The following is a 26,245-nucleotide window of genomic DNA, read 5'->3' as shown; positions in this document are numbered from 1 at the left end:
TATTCTAATGGGCCAGCTTATATTTCAGTAAAATGTATGTTAAGTAAAAAAAAAACAAAATAAGGATACATCTTCAGTTATGAAATATTAAAATCTTTTATATAATTAGTCCAAATTCCAATGTGTATTGCTTTAATAAATGTAAAGAGTTTCCTCCGCCATCATACTATGCAACTTTCTGATTTTCTCAGGCTTCTGTAAATACTGATACCCTTCTCTTCTCCTGAGTACCCTACATAACTTTGCATTATCTGTTAATTTTGCTAATTTACAGTTCCCCATACCTTTTCCAGACAACTAATGAATGTATTAAACATTGTCCTATTGCATATCACTGAGGCACACAGGACAGCTTGTTGTTTTTATTGTTAATACATCACTTATCCCTACTCTCTGTTTACTGTCTCTTAGGCCTGGTCTACTCTAGGACATTAGGTCAAACTTAGCTGAGTTATGTCAATTTTCTAAGGAATGACTCCACACCACTATGTCCATTCTGATGACTTTAAGGGCTCATGAAGTTGAAGGTCCAGGAGATAGTAGCGGGCTTGGCAAAGCACGGTGCTAAGTGTCATTGCAGAAAGCAGAGTGAGCCAAGGAGTTGTAATCAGATCTTCCCATGATGAAGGCCCTGGAGCGGGAATGGTCAGGAGTCAAGCAGTATGGAGATCAAAGCTGGGAGTGTGACAGATGCCATGAGTCAGACCAACATCTCTGCAGATGGCTGTGCTGGGACTCAGAGAGGGGCTGGGACACCGAGCAGTTGTGTGCTGGTGCCTGAACTTGCAGCCAGAAGAGTGGGCTTCCCCTTGGAGACTTGCTGAGGGGCAGGTGCCTTGGTATGCACCAAAGGGCTCATCATCTGAAAAAGTCCCCATGCCACCCAGTATGTATCAGGCATCAACAAAAAACCAAATGGCAACACATCACCTCTGGCCGAGTCCAAGAGGATGGGGCTCAGTCTGTTTGATGCTGGGGTGTCAGGATCTTGGGTCCCAGAAGCATGTGGTATAGTTTTCACTGACTGCGCCAAAGTCGCCGGTGCCAATGACTTGGGCATCTTAGAAGTGTGCATTGGATTGGTGCTGTGCTGGAAGCTTTGGCTGAGCCAAGCCCCTTTTCAGTGCTGAGCCCGGAGCTGAAGTCAGTGCGCTGAGCATCGAGGAAGGAGGTGTGGAGCCTTGCCATGGAGATTGGAGTGCCGACTCCATGAGGAGCTGCAGGAGCCAAAAGTCATGCTCCTTACAATTCCAGGGCCTGAAATCCTTGCAAATATGGCAGTTATCTGTTTGAGGAGTTACGAGTGTCCCTTGTTGGCATGGGCTTTAAGCAGTCACTGTATTGCTTAAAGCCCTGGGACTTTTTCATTCCCTTAAGCCCCTTAAGGGAGAAGGAAGAGGAGACTGACTGACTAAAACAATGGTTATGCTAAACACAACTATTTACAAATTGTAAACTGTGTTTACAAGAAAGCTAAGGAGCTGTGGCATAGCAACAGGTACTTGAAACAATACCAACAGCTTCATGGGTGGTAAGAAAGGAACTGAGGGGGTGCTGGGTTGGGATATATAGTCTCCACAGAGGTGCTACTCCAGGGGACTCTCCAGTGGACCTGACCGGTAGTCGCTAGGGAAAAAACTTTCTAACAGCCGTGCACGCGCATGTGTACGTACCTAACTTGAATAGATCTGAGCAAGCACTTGAAGAACTACGCAGTCCCACCAGTATGAGCTTCTTTCACAGCGCCAGAACCGGCATTTCGCTGTTTACACAGCATTAAGTGCAGCCAGCATCTGCTGATTGCTCCTCTTCAGTGTTTCACATATGTGTATGTCCATGTCCTCCTCAGAGTCTTCATTGCTTTGGTGGCTGCTGCTTAGGCTGTGCACATACCACAATATAACGTATGAGGTGGTCACAATACTTGCCGTAACAGCCTGAAGCTGGACGCATTCCATGCATCTTGCTACGGCATCTGCACAGATACCCAGTGAAAAAAGGTGCAAAAATACCGTTTCCTGTTACTTTCCAGGAGCAGGAGGTAAGTGCACTATGGGAGGCTGACAAAACATACCCAGAACCACCTACACTTCCAGTTTTGTCCCATCAGCCAATAGGCGCTTAACCCAGAGAGGCAAAGGCCAGCAGGAACTGGAGGATTAGGTACCCACAGTGCATTACTGACAAAGTTGAAGCTGCCCACCTTACTGGGGACACACTCCATCAACTTCATGTGCCAGTGTGGACATGCAACCTCGACTTTACAAAATCAGGTTCTAAAATTCAACCTTACTAAATTTGACCTAATCTCTTAATGTAGCCATACCTTAGTTTCTAATCTGTAACAGTCCTTTCATACCAGGACTACTTAAGTTTACTTAATAGCCTCCTGACACACTTTGGCAAAGAACTTATAGAAGTCCAAATGAATTACATCTACTTGTTCTCTTTTACCCACTATTCTGACACTTAAAATTTAGCAGACAACAGAAGGACATTTTCTTTTCTAAAATGTGCTTGTTTCTCTGTATCATATTCACTTACATAACTCTATGTAACTACTGTTTCAAGCATTTTACCTAGTACTGAAGTAAATTCCATTCTTCAATAACGCACTCCAATAACAGTTATAAAAACAATATTTTCTGCCCTTCAATGTATCGTATATTACATTAATGAGTCTGCATATTTTTATTAGCAGCTTAACCATTTCAATTCATCTTGGATAAATGCTGTCCAGTCCTTGTGATTTGTTGTCCTTTGAGGACTTGATCTTACCAGCTGTTTCCTGTGGATCAGGGTATAATTTATCAATTTGTTCCAGCATTTCTTCTTTTGAGCCTTCAAATGCTGACAGTGGCTCATTTTTTATTACTGATCAATCGTGATTCTATCACGTCTCAAAAATGCCATTTTTATCCAAAGTTGTCTTCCACTGCCAGGCCTGTGGGTTCACCTGTTTTTTCTTTTCACCTCTACGCAACTGATTCTTTTTTAGAACCCATTCCTTATGTCTAGTATGTCAGTTGCCTAATTAGTTCTGTGGTGCATTTATTTTTAATGTAAATGCATTTAAATTCCCTCTGTTTAGTACACAAACCATTGTATCAGCCATACAGTGGGGGATGATTTAGATCTGCGGCCATTTACAAATCCAAGGAAATAAAGATCAATTGCAAATGTGATGTGCCAATTCTTTCCAATATTCTCTTTTAATTTCTTGGTGGCTTTACCTAAAAATCCTATTACTGTAAATTTCCATCATCTTAAATCATTGTTTTCCCTGACACTTATTCTTCTGAAAATTTTAAAGGAAATGTATGTACATTCTATGGTAATATAATGAAATATAAAGCCTACAATATTATTTTATAGCTTTACAAAACATTAATTCCAATGATTTTGAATAGAACACATCTCTTAATTTGCCCCTATTTTACATACCTCCATTTTAACGTTCCATATCATGGCTATCACCACTCTGGTCTGGAAGCTCTAAGAGAAACTTTTCAGTGCCCACTAGAAATACTTTTGGATTGGCCAGGAGTTTCATTGAGAAGTTTTGGATGCACCTTCCTTTGGGAGGATGCCTACAAATGGTGCTGATCTTTTTAAGGAAGGGGCAGGGGGTACTATGTGATGTAAAACGTACAGGAGTAATTATCTTCTGGAGGAAGTTCTTCCTCAAATCCCATCCCCTTGCAAGCAGAATGTCCACAGTATCTGTTTCATGGGATTCTAGATTTGCATACCTCTGCAGTGACTGTGGAAGTGTTAATATGATTTTTTTTACATTGCATACAGATTAAACAACAAATAATTACCAAAGAAAATTAAGACATTACTGATGGTGAAATCAGGTCCTATGTCAATAGTTTTAAATATAGTAATACATATAAATTTTTTATTTTAAATTAGTAGATTAAACAAAGAGATATATATCTATATGTTACACATACATACACCCTTCTGTTAATATCCCCTTTACATCCTATAATGATCTGAAATCTTGGTTGGTTTGTTTTTAAAACTACATAACTCTTCTCAAGTGTTCAAAAGGTTTTTACCAAAAAAACTTAATTAAAAATTTCAGGAAGCATTAAATAAAGTATTAAATTAAAGATTGGTAATTGACACATTTGACAGTGTTTGAAAACAAAATAAAACATACCTTTTCTTGCCAGAACTAAGCCACTTAGGCCTGAAATTGTAATTACAGACACTTTTGGAAGAAATTCTGGAGGTGGATTCTTCAGATAAACATATGTATCTTTTAAAAAATATCAAAACAGCTAAATTATAAATTGAAGGTTAGTCAAATGTCCCCCACCCCCATTTTAAGACAGAACAGTAACGTCTTATCTATTAAAATCTGAATGCTGAGGTAGTTCCCATTTTACAATTGGATCTGCTAGTGTGGACTTCCATGTTGAGTTCTACGGAGGTCTTCTGCAAGTGCACACATGGGAGTCAGCACTGCAGTATCAGGATTCTAATGTGTCATTCACATAACATACATGTTACAAAGTTCACAATCACACTCTTTAGATTTGGTATTTAGTAAAATGGTAGCACTTATTCTTAATGCAAGTGACAGAGTTTTGAGTTTTCAGTGCAATTCAAAAATGTATTTTAATATTGGTGAAAAGAAATGCCACTAGGCTGGTATTTCTTCATTTTTAAAAACAAAAATATGTAGTTTCTTCACCAGCAGATCTCAAAGTCTTTCACAGTCTTTAATATATGTATTCTGACAATGCCCCTGTCAACTAGGGAAGGTTCATTATCCTCATTTTTACAGAAATGAATCACGGAGAGACTTACTCAAGGCCACACAGGATACCTGCAGAAGAGAAAGGAACAAAACTGGACTCGCCCAAATCCTAGGCTAGTGCCCCAAATACTGCATCATCCTTTTTTTTTCCTCTTATTTTTCACTGGTAATTTCAGAAATGCATCTTTAAGACAAAGAATATTTTTATCTTCAAAGCCAGAATTAAGATCAAAGTGTGAAGTATAAATGAGAACTAAAATTAGGAAGAAAGGGAAAAGAATTCTTGTCTCCTGCAAAACAACTTGGTGTCAAACAGCTGTGTAGCATCCTCCTTCCTTCCACCACAGCTATGGGTTGTCATACGAGTTAGACTTTCTATGCACCACATATGTGGATATGAAAACATGTGGTACCAGACCCCTGCCAAAAGTCACGCTCTGTGTTCCTCACAAAAGCACTAGGGAGAAAAATTCTGCAGCATGTAGCACATTAGGGATGTACAGAACCTCTGCATGAGGCTCCAGTCCCTTTTTGTTCTACCTTGCAGCCAAATCATTTCAGTTCTACAGTATTTAGAAGCTTCTGAACCTAAAGAGGGTTTGGGCAGCAGTTGGCCTCAAAATGTCAGCTAATATTAATATCAAAGACATTACAAACAACAGTTAAGTTAGCTGAGTCATACTTACAAAGACAGAAGAAAGGACCTTCCTTTTTGTTTTCAAACAAGAGAGTATATGAAACCAACTTCTATGGAAGGCTACAAACAGCCTCTTGTTTTATTGATTCTTGTGTTTGCTTTCGTACAATACCAACATTTTTGACAGAATTTGCTGTTCTCCAGGATAATCCAGCTTTGCAACTTTCATAGCCAAGCCATGAGCAAGAAAAGACTAGTTTTAAATTTTGAATATATGACTCACCTACCTTTTCCAAACTGTACTGAATCCATTATTCCATTTTTAACAAAGTCATAGGTGTCCTACACAAAAGAAATTTAGATGAACTGAACTCTGTTTTTTAAGTTCAAGTCTTCAACACTTTTCAACACTTGTTAAAGAGAATCAAATAATTACATAACAAGTAAAAAAAAAATATGCAGGGATGCATTTCTATTTTGCTCCCAGTATATACAGCATGGCTATGGATACACTACCATGCTCTGTTGACAGAAGTCAGTGTTGGAAGAGCTCTCTGCTCTATCAACAGAGCGGCTGGACTGCCCGGCTGCTCTCTCAATAAAACAGGCACCCAGAAGCACAGCAGACGGGGTTGTCCGTTGTTCTGTATGTCCTGTCTGTCGAGAGAAGGCCCCCCAGAGCATCCGTGCAGCTTTTTTGTCGACAGAATCTTTTGACAACAGCCTTACGCCTCATGGCTGAGAGGCAGAATGCTGCCAGCCAAAGTGCTGAGTTTTGTTGACAAAACACATTGTGTGTGGATGTTCCACCGGTTTTGTTGGCAAAACTTGCTAGTGTAACTGTAGCCCATATGTTTAAATTATATGTGGATGGTGTGACATGTATTGCAACCAAGTGGAATATCTTTGGGGACCATACTCTGTTAAGTATCTGAATGGCACTTATGTATCTATCTCACTGTAGGTCAGGGACTGCATACAACTCCAGAGGCAAAGGGTTGCTATAGCTCTGCCAGGAACTAAGATTCATAAAGCTGAATCACTCAGTATATTAACACCTACACAAAATGGTACCACCCACTGGGAGGCTTTCATATATTTGTCCAAACTGGATTTTCCAGAGAAACAGAGAAAGAAAGAATTTTGGGTATAAAAAGCTAGCATTTAAACAGCCTCAGGCCTGTCCTGTAGGGGCTCTAATCCTTGTGGTAAGGTCAGAAACACACTGGCCTACAAGGGTTCCATAAGACAGATGGCTGACAACTGGTATATTTAGTCTGTGCTTAAATCTATTCCTTGTTTTATTGTGATTACCTTAAGAATAAATATGCTTGCTTAGAAAGAGCTGTGTGGTAACTAGTGCCTGCTGGCAATATCCTGTTCATAGCTCTGAGAGAGAAAACAACACATAATGCTAGTAGGCAGACTGGCTCGATGGCAACACTGCAGTGTATGGGAGGAAGATATGCAGCTTAAAAATCACCAGTCAGAAATGAGCGGGACCAGGGTTCTTGCCCAGAGACAGCTGGAAACTGGACTGGGCACCACTAGAGTGAACTACAGAGGCAGATACAGGGATAGTTTCCTTAAAACCATGACAGATGGTACTTTTGAAAATAACTCCCCCCCACACACACAATCACTCTTCTATATACTGGTAGATGTTTCTCCAAATTTCAACATCAATATGTCATTTCTTGAAAAAAAAATTGTTCAGTAATTTAAAAAATAATTTAGGGAGAAAAAATACAAAGCACTCAAATGTAAAAAGTTATTCTTCATTGTATCTGAAATATGTAATGTAATGTTATTTAATGTTACGAGGCTGTGAACACCCACAACTGGCCTTTCATTTACAACAAAGGAATATTCATCTATAGTTAGACAGCTGTTAATACCTCATTAACACACAATCCGCTATCCCAGAGGCTGCTCTGAAAGACACATACACATTAGAGACTGCTTGACCAGTGGGGATTGTCTGACCCTCCAGATCCCAGCAAGAATCTTTCTAGCAAGCCAGGAGTATAAAAGAGACTTGGCCTCTATCCCATCCCAATTCAACACCTGGAAGAATGTGTGGAAGACAATGACTTTGAATTGGGGAAGTCTGGTCTAAGGCTGAAAAGAAGTCTCAGCCTGGGTTTGTTACATCTGTCAGGGTGAGAAAAGTTATTTAGCCCTTCCCTAGGCTGAAAGTTTAGGATTAGGTGTGTGTTTATGCTTTATTTTCTCAAGGTAACTCTCTTTGATCTTTATGAGTACAACTTAAAATCTTTTATGTACTTAATAAACATACTTTAATGTTTTCTCTTAACAGGGAGTTTGCTAAAGTGCTAGGGAAATTTCATCTTCAGTTACAAAGGCTAGAGCATGTCCACTTTCTGCATCAAACTAAGTAATGAACTTACACTGGTCAGACTTCTGACTTATGCAAGACAATACGATCCTGGGATGCAAACTATCCAATTCTGGGGGTACAAGACTGGGAAGCCTCCTTATTAATGGCTCCTGAATGGCAGGGAGATCATTCATGTAACACAGTTGGTATGTTCCTGACTATGGATGTCTCTGCAAGTGCTGTACATGCTAGAGGTTTATAGCTCTACATAAGAATCACAGTGTGAGAAAAAAAACCTAACTTGGTGGGACACATGGGACTGCTGAGCCCTGATATAGGTTGCACTCTAAGGACTCATCACAGTACACACTTCCACATCAAATGGAATGAGGGAACCAATATAAAAGCTTTATCAAGTTTTTCCCCGACCCCCATATTGGCATGCATTGTACATGACTTGAAGGCAAGTACTGTGGTTTCCACAAAATTCTCAACATGCTATATCTAAATATATCTATATATGCTAAATGCTAGATCTACGGGAAGACTACAAAATATGATGTATTATATGGATTCACTTGGTGTACACTAGGAACTACTGTCAGTATAGTAATGTTGCTTAAGGATGTGATTATTTAATTAGAGTTTTAGGCTGGCAAATCTTCTAAGAGAGATGCAGTTTATGCTAGCATAAGAGTGCTTCTGATGGCACAGTTTAAACTAGTTCTCCCAGTAAAATAAACTATGCCAGCAAAAGCATATTTTTGCCAAAATAACTGCTGTTACACCAGAGTTTCTGCAGTACAGAAGTATCACTAAAAAACAAAAACACCCCACTCCCAGCAACATTTCTGTATCAGCAAAACCTTAAACGTATAGCTTGGCCACTAATTTAGATTCAACTCTGATCAGTACTATTCAGAAGATATTAGAATTCTGACAGTTGTTGAGACTCTTTATCCAAGATCAACTGGTGATTTCAGTGTAGCTGCTCAGAGACCAAGGTGCTCTTTAGAGTATCTACCATGAAAATTGCCACCTCTATGGACAAACTGAGAGGTTTACTGGCACTGTCATTTCTAGAAGTGGTTGCAAGACAATGTGGGCAAACTTGTACCAATTTACCTTCCATGCTATAACTGCTATATGGATTAAGAGAGGAGTTTAATTTCCCATATTATTAACCTGATGTATTTTATGAGCACTACTCTCACTTAAAAGTCTACAAGTCATTCTTTAGCTGATATAATGCGTTGCTGCATAAGTGACTATTCCTTTTTGATCTAGATTCTAAAAATAGAGGCAAGCCTCAAAATTACAAAAATGCCTTCTTATTAAGGTTAAAAATAAGGCTCACCTTGCTTATACTAAAAGGAAGACAGAAACATTTTTCTTTTCCTTGGTTTTAAAATTTCAAAATAAACAATTTGCACATAGTTAATAAATAAAAATATGACGTACGTCAAATAATTCTTAAAAGTGAGAGTTATGAGATAGTCATAGCTGAGATACTACAGTTTCTTAAAACACTAAGCATCTCTAGTAATGGTGTGGTATTTAATGCTCAATAGAAATGTTGTTTTGGAAATCACTACATGTTTCAGGGATTCTAACAAAATAATTCTTTTTGTCGCTCCAGAATCTCAACATGGGCTTTTGCGAGGATGAGCACCTCTCTCTGTGCGTGCTGGGGAGTGCTGGGTGCCTGGCTCCAAGGACAGATGACTAGGCGATGTCGCCTCACCTGCCCCAGGAGGAGAAATCAGAGGTCCTGCAAACTTGAGGCTGGTCAGTGCAGGACGAAGCAGGTTCCCCAATGCGGAGCCACCCAGGAGATGTGCTGTATAGTGGGTCAGAGTCAGGTTCTGGGGTTGGACATCCCTGGACTGAACTTCTTTGGGGCTGGGAAAGGATCTTATTGTGTGTAAGCTCAGGAGGTGGATCTTGGTCATCAGCAAGGCTAAGAGTAGTGTTAGGGTTTGCAGTGCGCAGCGCCTGCAGACTGCTGGGGAGCTGTGGGGAAAGCATGGCTTCTGCCCAGAGTCACTGAGCCCTGGTGCTGCCTGGGAGGCCTGTACAATCATGGCTGGTGTGGGGAAGGGCGTTTGGGAAGTGTTACTAACCCCTTCATGTAATTCAGAATTGGGCTTACCCCGTGGAATTAACATACAGCAGGTTTGAAAGGGGAGAGTACTTCACACGTCCCACCCCACCTGGGGAGTCCTTGGCCGGGGTTACTGAGAGGGGTTAAGTCTGCGGGGGGGTGGGTTTGGGGCTAATTTGTATTTGGCCCCCCAGAACATGTAAAAATTTGCCATGTGGCCCCCCAATGAAAAAAGACTGGCCACTCCAGACTAGAATATGCATGAAAATGAAAGCCAAGGGAACCTTCTACATGAAGTATATAAATGTGCAAAAAAATGTAGCTTGATGACACTGATTCTTTGAATAATGAAGTCATGAGTTTAACAGACGAATGCAAATTTGAAATTGTTATATTTCTGCTAAGTCATACGCCTCAGTGAGCATGCCTATTTGGCAAGAGTAGATTTCAAGAAGCCATTCAGATTAAATAAAAATTAAATACAATAGCACTGGACAAAACAATATATTTAACATATTTCAGTCTTGTGTTAATGAAGTGATGATTTTGAATGCCTCCATTAGATGCTGTCATAATTGTGAAATTGAGGGATAAAAAGAAGGGACCCGTGCAGACTCACTGATGCTTGATGTGGTCTGCAGAGAGACTGACTAGGTCAGCTCACTCTCCATACACCTTTCTTTCTCCCTGCTAAACTCAGGCCAGGAATACCATTTGTATTTATCCCCCCTATATGCCATGGGCAATTCTGAATTAATGAAGTGCTCAACCAATTGGAATATGCTATAATTTAATGTTGAAGTCAAGTGTTAAGTCAGGAATTCAAGCACATTTTGTCCTTGAGCATTAATCAAACCATATTTCTTACCTTGCACCACTCAACGTAACGACTAGTTGTCTTTCTTAATGCAGAGAACCCCAACTGCAAATGACCAGGGTCTTCTTCAACATATCTAGATCTCAGAGGTGGCACACAATAAATGGGAAGCTGAAAGGAAACAATCTACTCCAGTGAACTAGCTTCAGAACCATATAAAAGTTGTCCAGTCCAAATACTAAGAACTTCGAATAAAACAGAACACAGTTACTCATCTTCTTGTAAATGTTGTTCTGCAAGATATTTTGTTCATGTTGATTCCAATCAGGCGTCAGTGTGCACCCATTCATGTTATCTGGGAGATTTCTCCCCCAGCAGCTAGCTGTTGGATTGGCCCAGGCACCGCCTGCAGCGGTGCCAATATAGCACCCAATATAGGACCCTGCTGACAACCTTCCTTCATTGCCCACTTCTCTGACAGAGGAAAATGAGGATAGGTATTGGAATGGACATGAAGACACTGCAAAGAACAATTAAGAACAGTTGCGAAAAGGTGAGTAACCATCTTTTCTTCTTTGAGTGTTCATGTGCATTCCAGTCAGGTGATTCCCAGGCCCTAATTCAGGAGGTGGAGTCAGAGCTTTGAACTGACCACAGCACTGCAAACTGAAAATCTATTCCATATAGCTATGCAGCTGGTGAAGGGTTTCCTACTACCCATGAGGACTTGTCTAACTTGCTCCAAGCATGAGAACTCCAGGGAATTTAGCCATGCAGTTTTCACATTGTAAAGTGGAGAGACTTTACATTCAGGGAAAGCAGATAGCTTTGCTCTTGCGTAAGAAAATCCAGAAAGAAAGGCAGTGGGATCAGGGTTTCCATTCAGATATCCAGTGTTGACAAGTCCCCTTCAAGGCTATGAGGATGACCTGGGCTCAATCCAGCCTGATTTTTAGGAGCACCTTGTGAACCAGAGGTATGGGTAGGAATGCATACAGCAGTGGATGACCCAAGTTGAGGAGCAACTCATCCTTGGAAGAGCCCAAGCTGAGATTCTGGAATGAACAGAGCTGATGGCATTTCCTGTTGTGTTGGGTTGTAAAGAGGTCTATCTGGGGAAGCCACCACCTCTGGAATATGAACTGGGTGACCTCTGGGTAAAAGGGACCATTCATGGGACTGAAGAGAGCAGATGAGGCTGTCTGCCATGTCATTTTGTGCCCCCAAGAAGGTATGTGGCCCATAGATGTAATGACACATCTACACAGAAATCCCATAACTAGAGTGCTTCATGACACAGAGGGAAGGAGCATGCACCCCTCTGTTTGTTGACATAAAACGTTGTTCATTAACTCCCGCACACAATGATTTGCCCAGTTAGAGTCTGAATGCTTAGCATGCCAATTAGACTACCCTGAGTTCCCTGATATTTACATGAAGAGTCAGATCTCTCAGAGATGAGAACACCAGCCTTTTGAGGTCTCATAAGTGGTCTCCCCACTCCAAGTCTGATGCATCTATCACAATGATTAGCAAAGGCTGTGCAGTCATGAAGGGGACTCTGGAGCAAACTTGCTCTTGGTTGAGCTGGAAGGACTAAACTAAAAGGAGGGAGCCTAAACCACCAGGGGTAATATTACCAGTCTGTCCAGCTTGTTTTGGGATAGGCAGTAGGTTGATGCCAGTCATAACTGAAGAGGTCTGAGTCTTAGCCATGCCATGTCTGAAGTCATATGGACTGTAAGTCAGAAGCAGTTCCTGGCCATGGTTGGGGAAAAGTTTCTGAGATTCTGAATGATAACAGACCTGGCCTGAAACCACTCCATTGTTAAGTAGACCTTTGCTTGTGTCCAATCCAGGACTGTCTCAGTAAACTCTATCTTCTGAACCGGGGAGAGAGTTGATTTGGGTTCACTTAGGAGGCAGCCTGGATTATCAAAAATAGTTACATGGGCTCTACTTGGATCCTGTAGCAGCACTTGATGAATTAACGGTCCAGGTCTGGGAAAAACACTTGCACCTGATGTCTGCAGAAAAAGGCTGCAACTACTGCCACGCAATCCGTGCATACATGAGGGGCTGAGTATAGGCTGAAGGGAAGCACGGTGAATTGGAAGTCCTGCTGTCCTTCCCAAATCTCAATTATTTCCTGGGAGGATGGTAAATGGTGATGTGGAAGCATGCATCCCTCAAGTTGAAGATAGCATACCAGTTGCTCAGATCCAAAGATTGGATTATGATGGCTAAGGAAGCCATGCAGAACTTATCCTGTTCCCTGCTTTCTGGAGGAACCACCTTGACTATCCCCAGTGACAAGAGTGTTTGCACCTCCTGAATTAGGAGATGCTTGGTCAAAGGATCCCTAAAGAGTGACTGGGAGAAGGGGTGGTAGGATGGTAGGGAGGAAATCTGGATGGAGTATCCCCTCTCTACCATGCACAGAACCCAACAATCTGACATCATTTGGGACCAAGCATGGTAGAAATGGGGTAGCTGGCACAAGAAAATATGATGGGGGTGGATCCAAAAGAACAACTGATATGGCATCCTCAACCATACCCTCAAAACTGTTGCTTGTGACCCACTGAAGTCTTAGACCGACCAGAACCCTTGCCCAACAGGTGCAATTAGAATGCACAACAGGATTGACACAAGAGATGCCAGACCTGTCCTGGGAGTTCTGAGATAGGTACAGGTGAGTCTGGGTGTGAGGTGTGAAATACCTACGCTGGGCAGCCAGTGTGTGAAGCCCTAAGAACCTGAGATCCATTCTTGAGTCTTTGACGTAATGGAGTCTCTTATCCATCTTTTCAGAAAAGAGAGAAGTACCCTCAAAGGGAAGATCCTGGAAGGCCTGCTGGGTCTCATAAGGCAGACCCAACACTTGTAGTCAAGCCCCACAACACATGGCTATGCTAATACCCATGATCCAGGTAGCCGCATCTGCAGCATCCAGAGCATCCTATAGGGAAGCTCTAGAAATGAGTCTACTCTCCTCTACAAGGGTTGAAAAGTCGTGCAGGAGTCTGGGGGATCAGCTTCATGAATTTTGATAAGGAGCCTCACACATTACACCCATATCTATTAAACAAGTGTGTTTTGGCAGAGCCAGCACCAGCAAGGATAACAGTGCTGTAGAGTACATTAACTCCTGGGCTGCCTGAAAAGCCTCAGGAGTGGAGGGCATACATCTCCCTTGATGGTTCTAGGGATTTGGAGAGAGGTGGAGTTTTCTCCCCAAATTAGACATCTGCCTGGTGGCCTGACTTGGTGTAAGTAAGGGAACCACCCTTCCTCTGGCGTCTTCTATTTGTAACGCACCAGTGACTGGGAAGTATGTCAACAGCACGTGCTGCAAGATGAGCTTGTCAGGTTCTAGGAGTCCATTGCTGGAGCATTAGTGTGCACCAAGAAGTGCCAGCACACTGCAATAGAGGAGGAAGAGCTCTGCACTGAGCTGTCGGCACATGGTCTAGATGAGGCCAGAGTACTGCCTCTATTAGTAATACCTTCAGGAACTGATGTCTATCTTTAATTGTGCAGGGCCTGAGCATCTCCTAACCTAAACAATTCAAGCAGGAAATGGGTGGATTGCTTCTGGGCATATGCTTGCCACAGGTTCTGCAGACTTTGAAGCATGTAGACCCAGGCATGCCTTGGTGCTGAAGCACATCAGAGAAAATGGATCTCCTAACTGAAACTTAACCTATGAAAACTTTTTTTAAACTAGAAACAGATCAATTCTATAACTAAATTAAGACATTATTACTATAACCTCAAAACAAAAAGCAGTCAAGTAGCACTTTAAAGACTAGCAAAATAATTTATTAGGTGAGCTTTCGTGGGACAGACCCACTTCTTCAGACCAGAGCCAAACCAGAACAGACTCAATATTTAAGGCACAGAGAACCAAAAACAGTAAGCAAGCAGGACAAATCAGAGAAAGATAAACAAGGTGAGCAAATCAGAGAGTGGAGGGGTTGGGGGAAGGTCAAGAATTAGATTAAGCTAAGTATGCAGACGAGCCCCTATAGTGACTCAGAAAGTTCCCGTCCTGGTTTAAACCATGTGTTAATGTGCTGAATTTGAATATAAAAGCCAGCTCGGCTGCTTCCCTTTCCAGAATGCTGCGATAATTCTTCTTCAGTAACACACATACCTTTAGGTCATTGACAGAATGCCCCATTCCATTAAAATGTTGACTAACTGGTTTGTGGATCTGGAGTGTTTAGATGTCTGTTTTGTGCCCATTGACCCTTTGTCTAAGGGAGTTAGAAGTCTGTCCAACATACAAAGCATCTGGGCATTGTTGGCACATGATGTCATATATGACGTTAGTTAGGAAATTACAACAACTACTGAAGGAACTCCCTGCTGCTACTCGGGACCTCATTCATTCAGGACACACCATCTGAGCCGCAGCCTGGATTATTCTATTTACTTCCCAAAATCCACAAACCTGGAAACCCTGGACGCCCTATCATTTCAGGTATTGGCACCCTTACCACCGGACTATCCAGTTACGTGGACTCCCTCTGCCACCAACCCTATGCCACCAACACTCCCAGCTATATCCGAGATACTACCGACCTCCTGAGGAAATGACAAAACATCGGAAAAGTTCCTGATAACGCCATCCTTGCCACAATGGATGTAGAGGCTCTGTACACTAATATTCCACATAAAGACGGATTACAAGCAATCAGGAATACCATCCCTGATGCCACCACAGCCAATCTGGTGTCTGACCTCTGTAACTTTGTTCTCACACACAGTCATTTCCGTTTTGGGGACAATTTATACCTCCAGATTAGTGGAACTGCTATGGGCACCCGCATAGCCCCACAATATGCTCATATATTTATGGCTGACCTGGAACAATGATTCCTCAGCTCTCGTCCCCTATTACGACTCCTCTACTTAAGATACATTGATGACATTTTCATGATTTGGACCCATGGTACAGAGGCTCTAGAAGAATTCCACAGGGACTTTAACAACCTACACCCCACCATCAACTTATGCCTCGATTACAACATGCAAGAGATACATTTCCTGGACACTACAGTACTAATCAAGGATGGCCTGATCAGCACCACACTGTACCAAAAACCTACTGATCGCTATACTTATCTACACCCTTCTAGTTTCCATCCTGCACACGTGACTAGATCCATTGTTTACAGTCAAGCTCTTAGATACAATCGCATTTGCTCTGATCCAACTGACAGAGACCAAAAACTACAAGAACTTTACCAAATATTCATAAACCTGAATTACCCACCAGGAGAAGTAAAAAAAAAAAAATTGACAGGACCAGACGAATACCCAGAGACCAGCTACTCCAAAATCGGCCCAAAAAAGCCAAGAACAGAACACCACTGGTCATCACCTACAGTCCCCAACTCAGACCACTACAACAAATTATTAAAGACCTACAACCTATTCTTAATCAGGATGCTACACTCCAGAAGGCCCTGGGTGACATGCCTGTTCTCTCCTACAGACAACCTCCCAACCTCATGAGGATCCTCACTAACAGCCACAGTCTCTACCCCAGGAACACTAGTCCTGGAACCTTTCCCTGCAACAAAGCCCGCTGCCAGCTTTGTCCGCATATCTTCTCTGGAAATACCATCACTGGACCTAACCAGGTTACTCACAGAATCACGGGCACTTTCTCAGGCTCCTCTACTAACATCATATATGCCATCATGTGCCAACAATGCCCAGATGCTTTGTATATTGGACAGACTTCTAACTCCCTTAGACAAAGGGTCATTGGGCACAAAACAGACATCAAAACATTCCAGATCCACAAACCAGTCAGTCAACATTTTAATGGAATGCGGCATTCTGTCAATGACCTAAAGGTATGTGTGTTACTGAAGAAGAATTATCGCACCGTTCTGGAAAGGGAAGCAGCCGAGCTGGCTTTTATATTCAAATTTGGCACGTTAACATATGGTTTAAATCGTGATGGGAACTTTCTGAGTCACTATAGGGGCTCGTCTGCATACTTGGCTTAATCTAATTCTTGATCTCCCCCCCTACCCCTCCACTCTCTGATTTGCTCACCTTGATTATCGTTTTCTGATTTGTCCTCCTTGCTTACTGTTTTTGGTTCTCTGTGCCTTAAATATTGAGTCTGTTCTGGTCTGGCTATGGTCTGAAGAAGTGGGTCTGTCCCACGAAAGCTCACCTAATAAACTATTTTGCTAGTCTTTAAAGTGCTACTTGACTGCTTTTTGTTTTGATAGTGTATAGACTAGCACGGCCTCCTCTCTGTTACCATAACCTATATGGAACAAGCTAAATCTGCTGCACTTGTGAGCGAGAGCACAGGGGAGTTGCAGCTAATTGTTACTGGAAGTAAGAAGGGCTAGTGGGGAGCAGTCAGCAGGGCCCTATATTAGGTGTTGTATTGGCACCTCTGGGGGCGCCCATGCCAACCATACGACTCGGTGCTGGGAAAATAATCTTCCAGCTAACGTGCACGTGCGTGCACAAACACCTGACTGGAACGAACATGAACAAAACACTTAAAGAACAAAAATGCTTTGTCTTCCAATAAGAAAACAAAATCTCCATATCATGTTATGGCTATAAACTTACTTTACAAAACTGGTGCAGATATTCTTATAAAGGCCTTGGAAATGAGAAGTATTATGTAAAAGTGTTAATTAGTAGCACTATTACAGAATAGGATACAGTCAGACACATACCTTCCACTTAGAAAATAATATGAGGGCAAGAATTGGAAATATAATCTTTTTAATATTAAAATATTTCTAAATGTGTGACTTTACAGGAGCAGTAACATGTACGTCTCGTTAAATACTGTTACTAATTAAGGCTAGTTTCATGCAATTTATGATTGATATTGTAAAGTTGTATTAAAAAAAAAATGGGGGCAGATATAGACGGAGATACACCAAAACTGACAAGTCCTGTAGCAAGTAAACATCAGACAAAGACAACGGGATATACTGAGGCGAATGACAGTACTTCAACCACACAACGGTTATAGAAAAACACTACAATATCCTTCGAAATCAAGATTAGTGATCTCCTCTTAAGGGGGTGGGAGAAGAGGAAAGAGCAGTAGAAAGACTTTAATCATCCAGACACTTGTTGGGAGACCAATACAGCAGCACACAGACAATCCAGGAAGTTTTTGGAGACTACTGGGGATAACTTCTTGGTACAAGTGCTGAAGGAACAGACCAGGGGGCCAGGCACAACTTGACCTGTTGCTCACAAACAGGGAAGAACTAGTAGAAGAAATAAAAGTGGGGGGGAACCTGGGCTGGAGTGACCATGAGGTCGTAGATTTCAGGATCCGGACGAAAAGAAGAAGGGTGAGCAGTAACATACAGACCCTTGATTTCAGAAGAGCAGACTTTGACTCCGTAAGAGACCAGATGAGCAGGATCCCTTGGGAAATGAAGATGAAGGGGAAAAGAGTTGAAGAGAACTGGAAGTATTTTAAAGAAGTCTTACTGAAGGCACAGGAACAAACAATTCCACTGTGTAGTAAGAAATGCAAACATGGTAGGCAACCAGCTTGGCTTAACAGGGAAATCCTTGGTCAGCTTAAATTCAAAAAGGATGCATACAAGAAATGGAAACAAGGACAGTTGACTAAGGAGGAGTATAAACATACGGCTGGAGAATGCCAGGCAGTAATCAGGAAAGCGAAAGCACAATTGGAACTGCAGCTGGCAAGGATGTGAAGAGTAACAAGAAGGGTTTCTACAGGCATGTGAACAATAAACAGGTTATCAGAGAAGGTGTGGGGCCATTACTGGATGAGGGAGGTAACCTAGTGACAGACGATGCAAGAAAAAGAGAAGTTACTCACCGTAGTAACAATGGTTCTTCGAGATGTGTCCCCGTGGGTGCTCCACAATAGGTGTCGGGCTCGCCCGGCACCGCAGATCGGAAACTTTCCAGCAGTTTCTCTTGGATCGCGCATGCGCCGGCGCGCGCCGCTCCCTTGCGCGTCCTCGGCCACGTGCACAATCCGGTCCCCGCCAGTTCCTTGACCAACCCCGTCGGATGCTCCTGAAAAACACTAAACAGAGATCCGAAGCGGGGAGGATGGGCAGGTGGTGGAGCACCCATGGGGACACATCTCGAAGAACCATCGTTACTACGGTGAGTAACTTCTCTTTCTTCAGCGAGTGTCCCCATGGGTGCTCCACAATAGGCGACTACCCAGGAGTAACCCAAGTAAGGAGATGGGTAAATCGGTTTATGTGCAGCTTGCCCCCGAAAGGACCGCTGTTGAGAGGCGGGTATCCTCTTGGAATACCCGATGTAGGGCATAATGCTTGGCGAAGGTGTCATAGGATGACCAGGTCGCCGCTCTACAGATGTCTTTTAACGCGATGCCCTTGAAAAAGGCTGTTGATGCCGCCACCGCCCTGGTCGAGTGAGCCCTAGGCGGGGCCAGCAAAGGAGTCTTTCGAAGTTTGTAGCACATTTTTATACAGGACACAATGTGCTTCGAGATTCTCTGTGAAGAGAGACCCTCTCCTTTTGACCTGGGAGCGAGAGAGACTAGAAGTCTGTCCGTTTTCCGGAAGGACTTAGTTCTGTCTATGTAGAAGGCCAACGCCCTCCTCACGTCCAGGAGATGTAGGCGTGCCTCCTTGCTGGAGCTGTGAGGCTTTGGGTAAAACGAAGGTAAAACTATGGGTTCGTTAAGGTGGAACTCTGAAGAAACTTTCAGAACAAAGGCTGGGTGCAGCTGTGAAGTTACCGCCTCCTTTGAGAATACTGTGCAGGGCGGTGTTGCCATAACTGCTGCGAGCTCACTCACCCTGCAAGCTGACGTAATTGCAAGGAGGAAGGTTGTTTTTATCGTAAGGAGACGTAGGGGAACTGTGGCTAAGGGTTCAAATGGTGGGCCCGTTAGCGCGCTGAGCACCAGGTCCAAGTTCCACCCTGGTGGAAGCGGTTTCCGAGGTGGGTATAGGTTTACCAGCCCCTTCAGGAACCTGGTAACAATAGGATGGGCAAATACCATGGGCCCCTCCTCTTCATGCCGAAAAGCAGATATAGTGGCGAGGTGGACCTTTAGTGAGGATAGGGAAAGCCTGCCCCTCTTGAGGTCCAATAAGTATTCTAGTATTATAGGTACAGGAACGTAAAGGGGAGCTAGCTGCTTGGCAGAACACCATGCAGTGAATCGAGTCCATTTCTGCTTGTAGGTCTTCCTGGTGGAGGTCCTTCGGCTACTCTCCAGGACTTGTTGTACTCCCTCCGTACATGTGCTTTCTAGGGAGCTGAGCCATGGATTAGCCATGCTTGTAAGCGCAGGCCTTGAGGATGTGGGTGCACTATGGACCCCTGGGCCTGCGTGAGTAGGTCTGGCGCCACCGGAAGGGGGAGTGGTGGGCGGTCCGACATGCACAGAAGCAAGGGGAACCATTGCTGTCGATCCCACATTGGGACTACTAGAATCATGCGGGCTCTCTCCCTTCTGGCCTTCTGCAAGACCTTGTGGATGAGCACTGCGGGGGGAAACGCGTAAAGCAGGGGGCCCTTCCATGAAATTGCGAATGCGTCCCCCAGGGACCCCCGCCCTAATCCTGCCCTGGAGCAGTACTAGGGGCACTTCTTGTTGTGATGAATGGCAAACAGATCTATCTGAGGAAACCCCCATGTGTGAAAGATCGGTCGTAGCAGATCGGAGCGGATCTGCCATTCGTGCGTGAGTGCAAAGCGCCTGCTCAGCTGGTCTGCTTTCACGTTGTGAGCGCCCGGCAAATACGAAGCTTTCAATGTTATATTGTTGGAGATGCACCAGTTCCACAGACGGACTGCTTCCGCACATAGGGCATGGGATCGAGCTTCTGCTTGTCGATTTATATAAAACATGGTGGAGGTATTGTCTGTATTGATCCTGACTACTTTGCCCTGTATGTGGTCTCGAAAGTGTTTGCAGGCATTGAACACTGCTCTGAGCTCCAGTATGTTTATGTGCAGTGACTGTTCCGCAGGAGACCATAGTCCTTGCGTCACCTTGTCGCCGATGTGTGCTCCCCATCCTATGTGGGAAGCGTCAGTAGTAAGAGAAATAGAGATTTGTGGTTGGTGAAAGGGTACCCCTGTTAGCAGGTTCTTGGGGTTTACCCACCACTGCAGGGATCTGTGCACCTCTGTCGTGGGCGACACCACCCTGCGACAGTGTGGGATGCCGGCTTGTAGACGCTCGCCAGCCAATGTTGCAGGCTGCGCATATGTAATCTGGCGTTCTGCACCACAAATGTTGCCGCCGCCGCCGCCATGTGGCCTAGCAGCTGCAAGCACGTTAAGACCGGCACCGTAGGGCTGTATGTAATGACTTGCACCAGTGAACTGATGGCACGAAAGCAGGCGTCGGGTAGATAGACCCTTGCTGTAATAGAGTTTATACGTGCCCCTATAAACTCTATGTCTTGTGTGGGGTCGGTCTTTGACTTCGCGAGGTTGATGACCAGGCCCAGTGAAGAAAATGTGTCTGCTGTTACGCGTATCATGTGTAGGACCTCTGCCTTCGAGGCCCCTTTCAATAGGCAGTCGTCCAGGTATGGGAATATAAATACCCACTGTCTCTGCAGGTAGGCTGACACCACTGCCAGGGTTTTGGTAAAGACTCTGGGGGCCGAGGAGAGGCTGAACGGAAGAACCTTGCACTGGAAGTGCTCTTTGCCGACCATAAAACGGAGGAAGCGTCTGTGTGCCGGGTGGATCGTTATATGAAAATACGAATCTTGTAAGTCGAGGGCTGCAAACCAATCTCCATCGTCCGGTGCCGTGAGTATAGAGGCAACTATGATCATCCGAAAACGCTGTTTGCGCAAGTACCGGTTGAGCCCCCGAAAATCTAAGATGGGCATCCAGCCTCCTGTTTTCCTCTCTGTAAGGAAGTAGCGTGAATAAAAACCTTTCCCCTGGAATCGCTCCGGAACTCTTTCCACCGCCCCTATGAACATAAGATGGTCCACCTCCTGTTTGAGTCTCGCCTCGTGGGAAGCGTCCCTGAGGTGGGGCCTGGGCGGAGGTTTCGGAGGTGGGAGCGACTGGAAGGGGATCGCGTAAGCCGTGGCTATGATCTCCAGTACCCATTTGTCTGCGGTGATCTTTTGCCATTGGGGGTGGAACAGTCGGAGGTGATGATGGAACATTAGCTGGGAATGGCATTGCGCGATGGTAGTGATAGCGCAGTCCTCGATCTGCCCGTCAAACTTGTTGCCTTTGGGCCTGCCCAGAGGATGCGCGGCTTTGTTGAGAACGTCACCTGGGAGTTCTATTCTGTTGCTGCTGTTGATGTCGCCCTTGGTCGTAACCCCGTTGGTACCGAGCACGCTATGGTTGGTACGGGTATCGTCTTTGCTGAGGGTAATACTTTTTCTTCCTATATGGAGGGGCATAAATACCCAGGGTTCTAAGTGTAGCTCTGGAGTCCTTACTGGAGTGGAGGACCGAGTCGGTTGAGTCTGCAAACAACTTCTGCGTGTCAAAGGGAAGATCAACAATCTTCGCATGCAGATCCCTCAGGATACCTGATGTCTGGAGCCAGGATTCTCTACGCATGACCACTGCTGTAGCCGTTGAGCGTGCTGCCGTGTCTGCCACGTCCAGGGCGATCTGGACTCCCATCCTCGAAGCTGCGTAGCCCTCTTGCACAATCGCCTTTAGCACCAGCTTCTTATCTTCCGGAAGCGAATTCATGAGAGAAGTAAGCCTGGAGTAATTGTCAAAATTATGGTTCGCTAGATGTGCTGCATAATTTGCCACTCTCAATAACAGGGTGGAGGAGGAATATACCTTTCTGCCAAACATCTCTAGCTTCTTGGCATCTTTGTCTGAACCCCCCGATTTGTACTGGGAAGTCTTTGATCTCTGCTGAGACGATTCTACCACCAGTGAGTTTGGTTGTGGGTGACTAAAGAGGAACTCCATGCCCTTCACCAGGATGAAGTATTTCTTATCCGCTCTCTTGTTTATAGGTGGAGCGGAGGCCGGGGTCTGCCATATGGTGGTGGCTGACTCCATGATGGCTTCGTCGAGCGGGATAGCGATTTTGGATGAAGCTGGGGGTCTCAAATTTTTCAGGAGTTTGTGATGTTTCTCCTGTACCTCTGCTGTTTGGATGCCTTGCATGAAAGCCACCTTTTTAAACAGCTCCTGAAATTGTCTGAGGTCGTCCGGGGGAGCAACGTCCCCAGGGGCCGTAGCCTCTTCAGGGGAGGACGAGGAGGAACCGCTAGGGTAAACCTCCCTCGAACTTTCAGGTTCTTGCGGCCGATGGTACACCTGCTCGCTAGAGGCTTGCGAAGGAAAGTCTCGGGGTTCCAAAATTAACTTCCCTTGAGACAGCTGTGTTTCTATCCCCGGCTGAGCGTGTCTGCGGGGGTATTGGACGGCCAGTGGGGGACCTGCCCCTACGTGTATGCCTGGGGTGTCTGTGTCCAGCATGGTAAGAGTGACCATGGCAGCACGGGCACGGGTCCGGGGATGGGGACCTGGACCACTCTCGGGGTGCGTACCCCCGATGTCTGGGAGAGCGAGATCTCCTTGACGATTCAGACAATGGTGAAACTGGTTTGTGATAGTACTCCAAGGGATCCAATCCCAGAAAGGGTCAAGGTGGCCCAAGCCATGGTGATGCTGGTTGGAGGAACGGAGAAGGAGGCTCTGGATAGGTTGGTAGAGACCCAGATCTTCTGGGTGGCGTGTGCAGCATAAGGAGGGGGCTGGTTGATAGTAGCATTGCAGCCCTGTCCGGAGAAGGGCTGCGGTGCCGGGTTTTTGCTCTCGCCTTTCCCCTCCCCTGCGGGGCTGGCACCGCCCCCTCCCGTGCCAGGGATCTCGGCTCCGCTCTCAGCGCCGCGCTCGGCACGCTCAGCTGAGGTGCCGCACGGACAACGTCCTCTGGTGCCTGCAGGCTCCGTGCCTGTTGGCCCTGCACCGCTGGCGCCCCAGGGGTCGGTGCTGCCTGTGGCGGTGCCGCCGGTTCCGGCGCTTGCCTGGCCACCGCTCTGAGTGCTGCGCATGCCAGCTGTTTGGTAATCGGAGGCTCAGCCTCTGCCACGTGCGCTGCTGTGCCGCCGCTTGTTTGGGTATGCGGCTGGGGGCTATGTGCTGCGCCCGTCCCACTCGCTGAGACCGCCGGCAGGGATCGGGCTGGAGAGAGCTTCCTCCGTTTCTGCACCGAGGGGGTGAGGAAAGCCGCCTTCCTTTTATGGAGCCCAGGGGGTCCCTCTGGTTGAGGCCTCTCTGGCATGTCAGGCTGGACAGCCTTATCAAACAAGAGCATTTTCAGCCGCATTTCTCTGTCTTTCCTGGCCCTGGCTGTGAGCTTAGCACAAAGGGAACACTTTTGGGCAACGTGTGATTCCCCCAGGCACCGAATGCATTCACTATGCCCACTGGAGGCCGGCATAGCTTCGCAGCAGGACTCACACTTTTTAAAGCCTGAAGAGGACATCGCGGTGAGTCTTCGTGCTGTTAATAGGGTACTTAGCACTGAATTCGTTCCTGTTTACCCTTCGCGGACACCAGCCTGCAGTGGCGGGAGGCCTACTGGCCTTCACATCCACGCGTCTTCTCCGCTCCTCTCTGTCTTTTTACTATATATTTTTTTTTACTCTCTTGCTTTTCCTCTTGTCCTTTTTTTTTTTTTTTTTGGAAAGAAAAACAACAATTTACACGAAAAAAACTCTAGCTAATCTGACTCTGGCCGTAGCCTGAGCGGATTCTGTCTGCAGCCGATGGCAGTTGAGAAGGAACTGGCGGGGACCGGATCGCACACGTGGCCGGGGACGCGCAAGGGAGCGGCACGCGCGATCCAAGAGAAACTGCTGGAAAGTTTCCGATCTGCGGCGCCGGGCGAGCCCGACACCTATTGTGGAGCACCCACGGGGACACTCGAAGAAGCTGAAGTACTCAATGCTTTTTTTGTCTCAGTCTTCACAGACAAAGTCAACTTCCCAATGATGGTCCTAAATGATGCAGTATGGGAAGGTGGAGGGCAGCCATCTGTGCGGAAGGAACAAGTTCTGAGCTATCTAGAAAAACTAAATGTGCACAAATCCATGGGTCTGGATTTAATGCACCCCAGGGTACTGAGGGAATTGGCAGAGGTCATTGCTGAACCTTTGGCCATTATCCTTGAAGACTCTTGGAGATCAGGGGAGATACCGGATGCCTGGAAGAAGGCAAACATAGTGCCCATCTTTAAAAAAGGAAAGAAGGACAATCCAGGGAACTATAGACCCGTCAGCCTTACCTCAATCCCTGGGAAAATAACGGAGGGAATCCTCAAGGAATCCATTTTGAAGCACTTGGAAGAGGAGAAAGTGATCAAAAGTAGCCAACATGGATTCATCAGGGGCAAGTCCTGCCTCACCAATCTGATCAGACGACATAACAAGCTCTGTGGACATGAGGAAGTCAGTGGATGTGATATACCTTGACTTCAGCAAGGCTTTTGATGCGGTCTCCCACAACATTCTTGTCCATAAGATAAGGAAATATGGATTGGATCCTTGGACTATAAGATGGATAGAAAGCTGGCTTGATGGGCGGGCCCAGTGGGTAGTGGTCAATGGCTCAATATCTGGATGGCGGTCCTGTTTCAAGCGGAGTGCCGCAAGGCTCAGTTCTGGGGCTGGTGTTATTCAACATCTTTATTAATGACCTGGATGAGGGACTGGGTTGCACCCTCAGCAAGTTTGCGGATGACACAAAACTAGGGGGAAAGGTAGATATGTTGGAGGGTAGAGAGAGAATCCAGAGGGACACGGATAAATTGGAGGACTGGGCCAAAAGAAATCTGATGCGGTTCAATAAGAAGTGTAGAGTCCTGCACCTGGGGTGGAAGAATCTCAAACATTGTTACAGGCTGGGGACCGACTGGCTCAGCAGCAGTATGACGGAAAGGGACCTAGGGGTTATGGTGGATGAAAGGCTGGATATGAGTAAACAGTGTGCCCTTGTAGTCAAGAAAGCTAACGGCATACTGGGGTGCATTAGGAGGAGCATTTCGAGCAGATCTAGGGAAGTAGTTATTCCTCTTTATTCAGCACTGGTGAGGCCACATCTGGAATACTGTGTCCAGTTTTGGGCCCCCCAGTATAAAAAGGATGTGGATTTCCCAGAGCAGGTTCAGCGAAGGGCAACAAAAATGATTAAGGGTCTGGAGCACAAGACCTATGAGGATAGGCTGAGGGATTTGGGCTTGTTTAGTTTACAGAAGAGAAGACTTAGAGGTGATTTAATAGCAGCCTTCAACTTCCTGAAGGGGAGCTCTAAAAAGGAGGGTGAAAAACTGTTCTCAGTGGTGTCAGATGGCAGAACAAGGAGTAATGGTCAGAAGTTGAAGAAGGAAAGGTGTAGATTAGATATTAGGAAAAACTTCTTCACCAGGAGGGTGGTGAAGCAGTGGAATGCGTTGCCTAGAGAGGCGGTGGATTCTCCATCCCTCGAGGTTTTTAAGTCCCGGCAGGACAAGGTCCTGGCTGGGATGACTTAGTGGGGGTTGATCCTGCCTGCAGCAGGGGGCTGGACTAGATGAC

At 45.2% G+C, this 26,245-nt stretch overlaps 1 protein-coding gene across 3 annotated transcripts in view; it reads right to left on the bottom strand.

The window, feature by feature from the left end:
* Positions 1-26,245, bottom strand: part of APOOL (apolipoprotein O like) — a 65,898-nt gene that overhangs the window by 18,458 nt on the left and 21,195 nt on the right. For 2 of the 3 annotated variants that reach the window (XR_012647392.1, XM_075008217.1), the window contains exons 3-5: positions 10,725-10,859; positions 5,699-5,753; positions 4,172-4,270 (exon numbers count right to left, since the gene is read on the bottom strand). Coding sequence is in view for 2 of the 3 variants with exons in the window: in XM_075008217.1 (XP_074864318.1) it covers positions 4,172-4,270; positions 5,699-5,753; positions 10,725-10,859 (289 nt within the window). In the remaining variant the exon portion in view is untranslated. The remainder of the gene's footprint in view (positions 1-4,171; positions 4,271-5,698; positions 5,754-10,724; positions 10,860-26,245) is intronic. The other variant, XM_075008218.1, reaches the window with a different exon arrangement.

This window comes from Carettochelys insculpta, chromosome 13 (assembly GCF_033958435.1).
Source record: "Carettochelys insculpta isolate YL-2023 chromosome 13, ASM3395843v1, whole genome shotgun sequence".
Taxonomy (NCBI): Eukaryota; Metazoa; Chordata; order Testudines; family Carettochelyidae; genus Carettochelys; species Carettochelys insculpta.
This window is presented reverse-complemented; position numbering and strand designations above follow the sequence as displayed.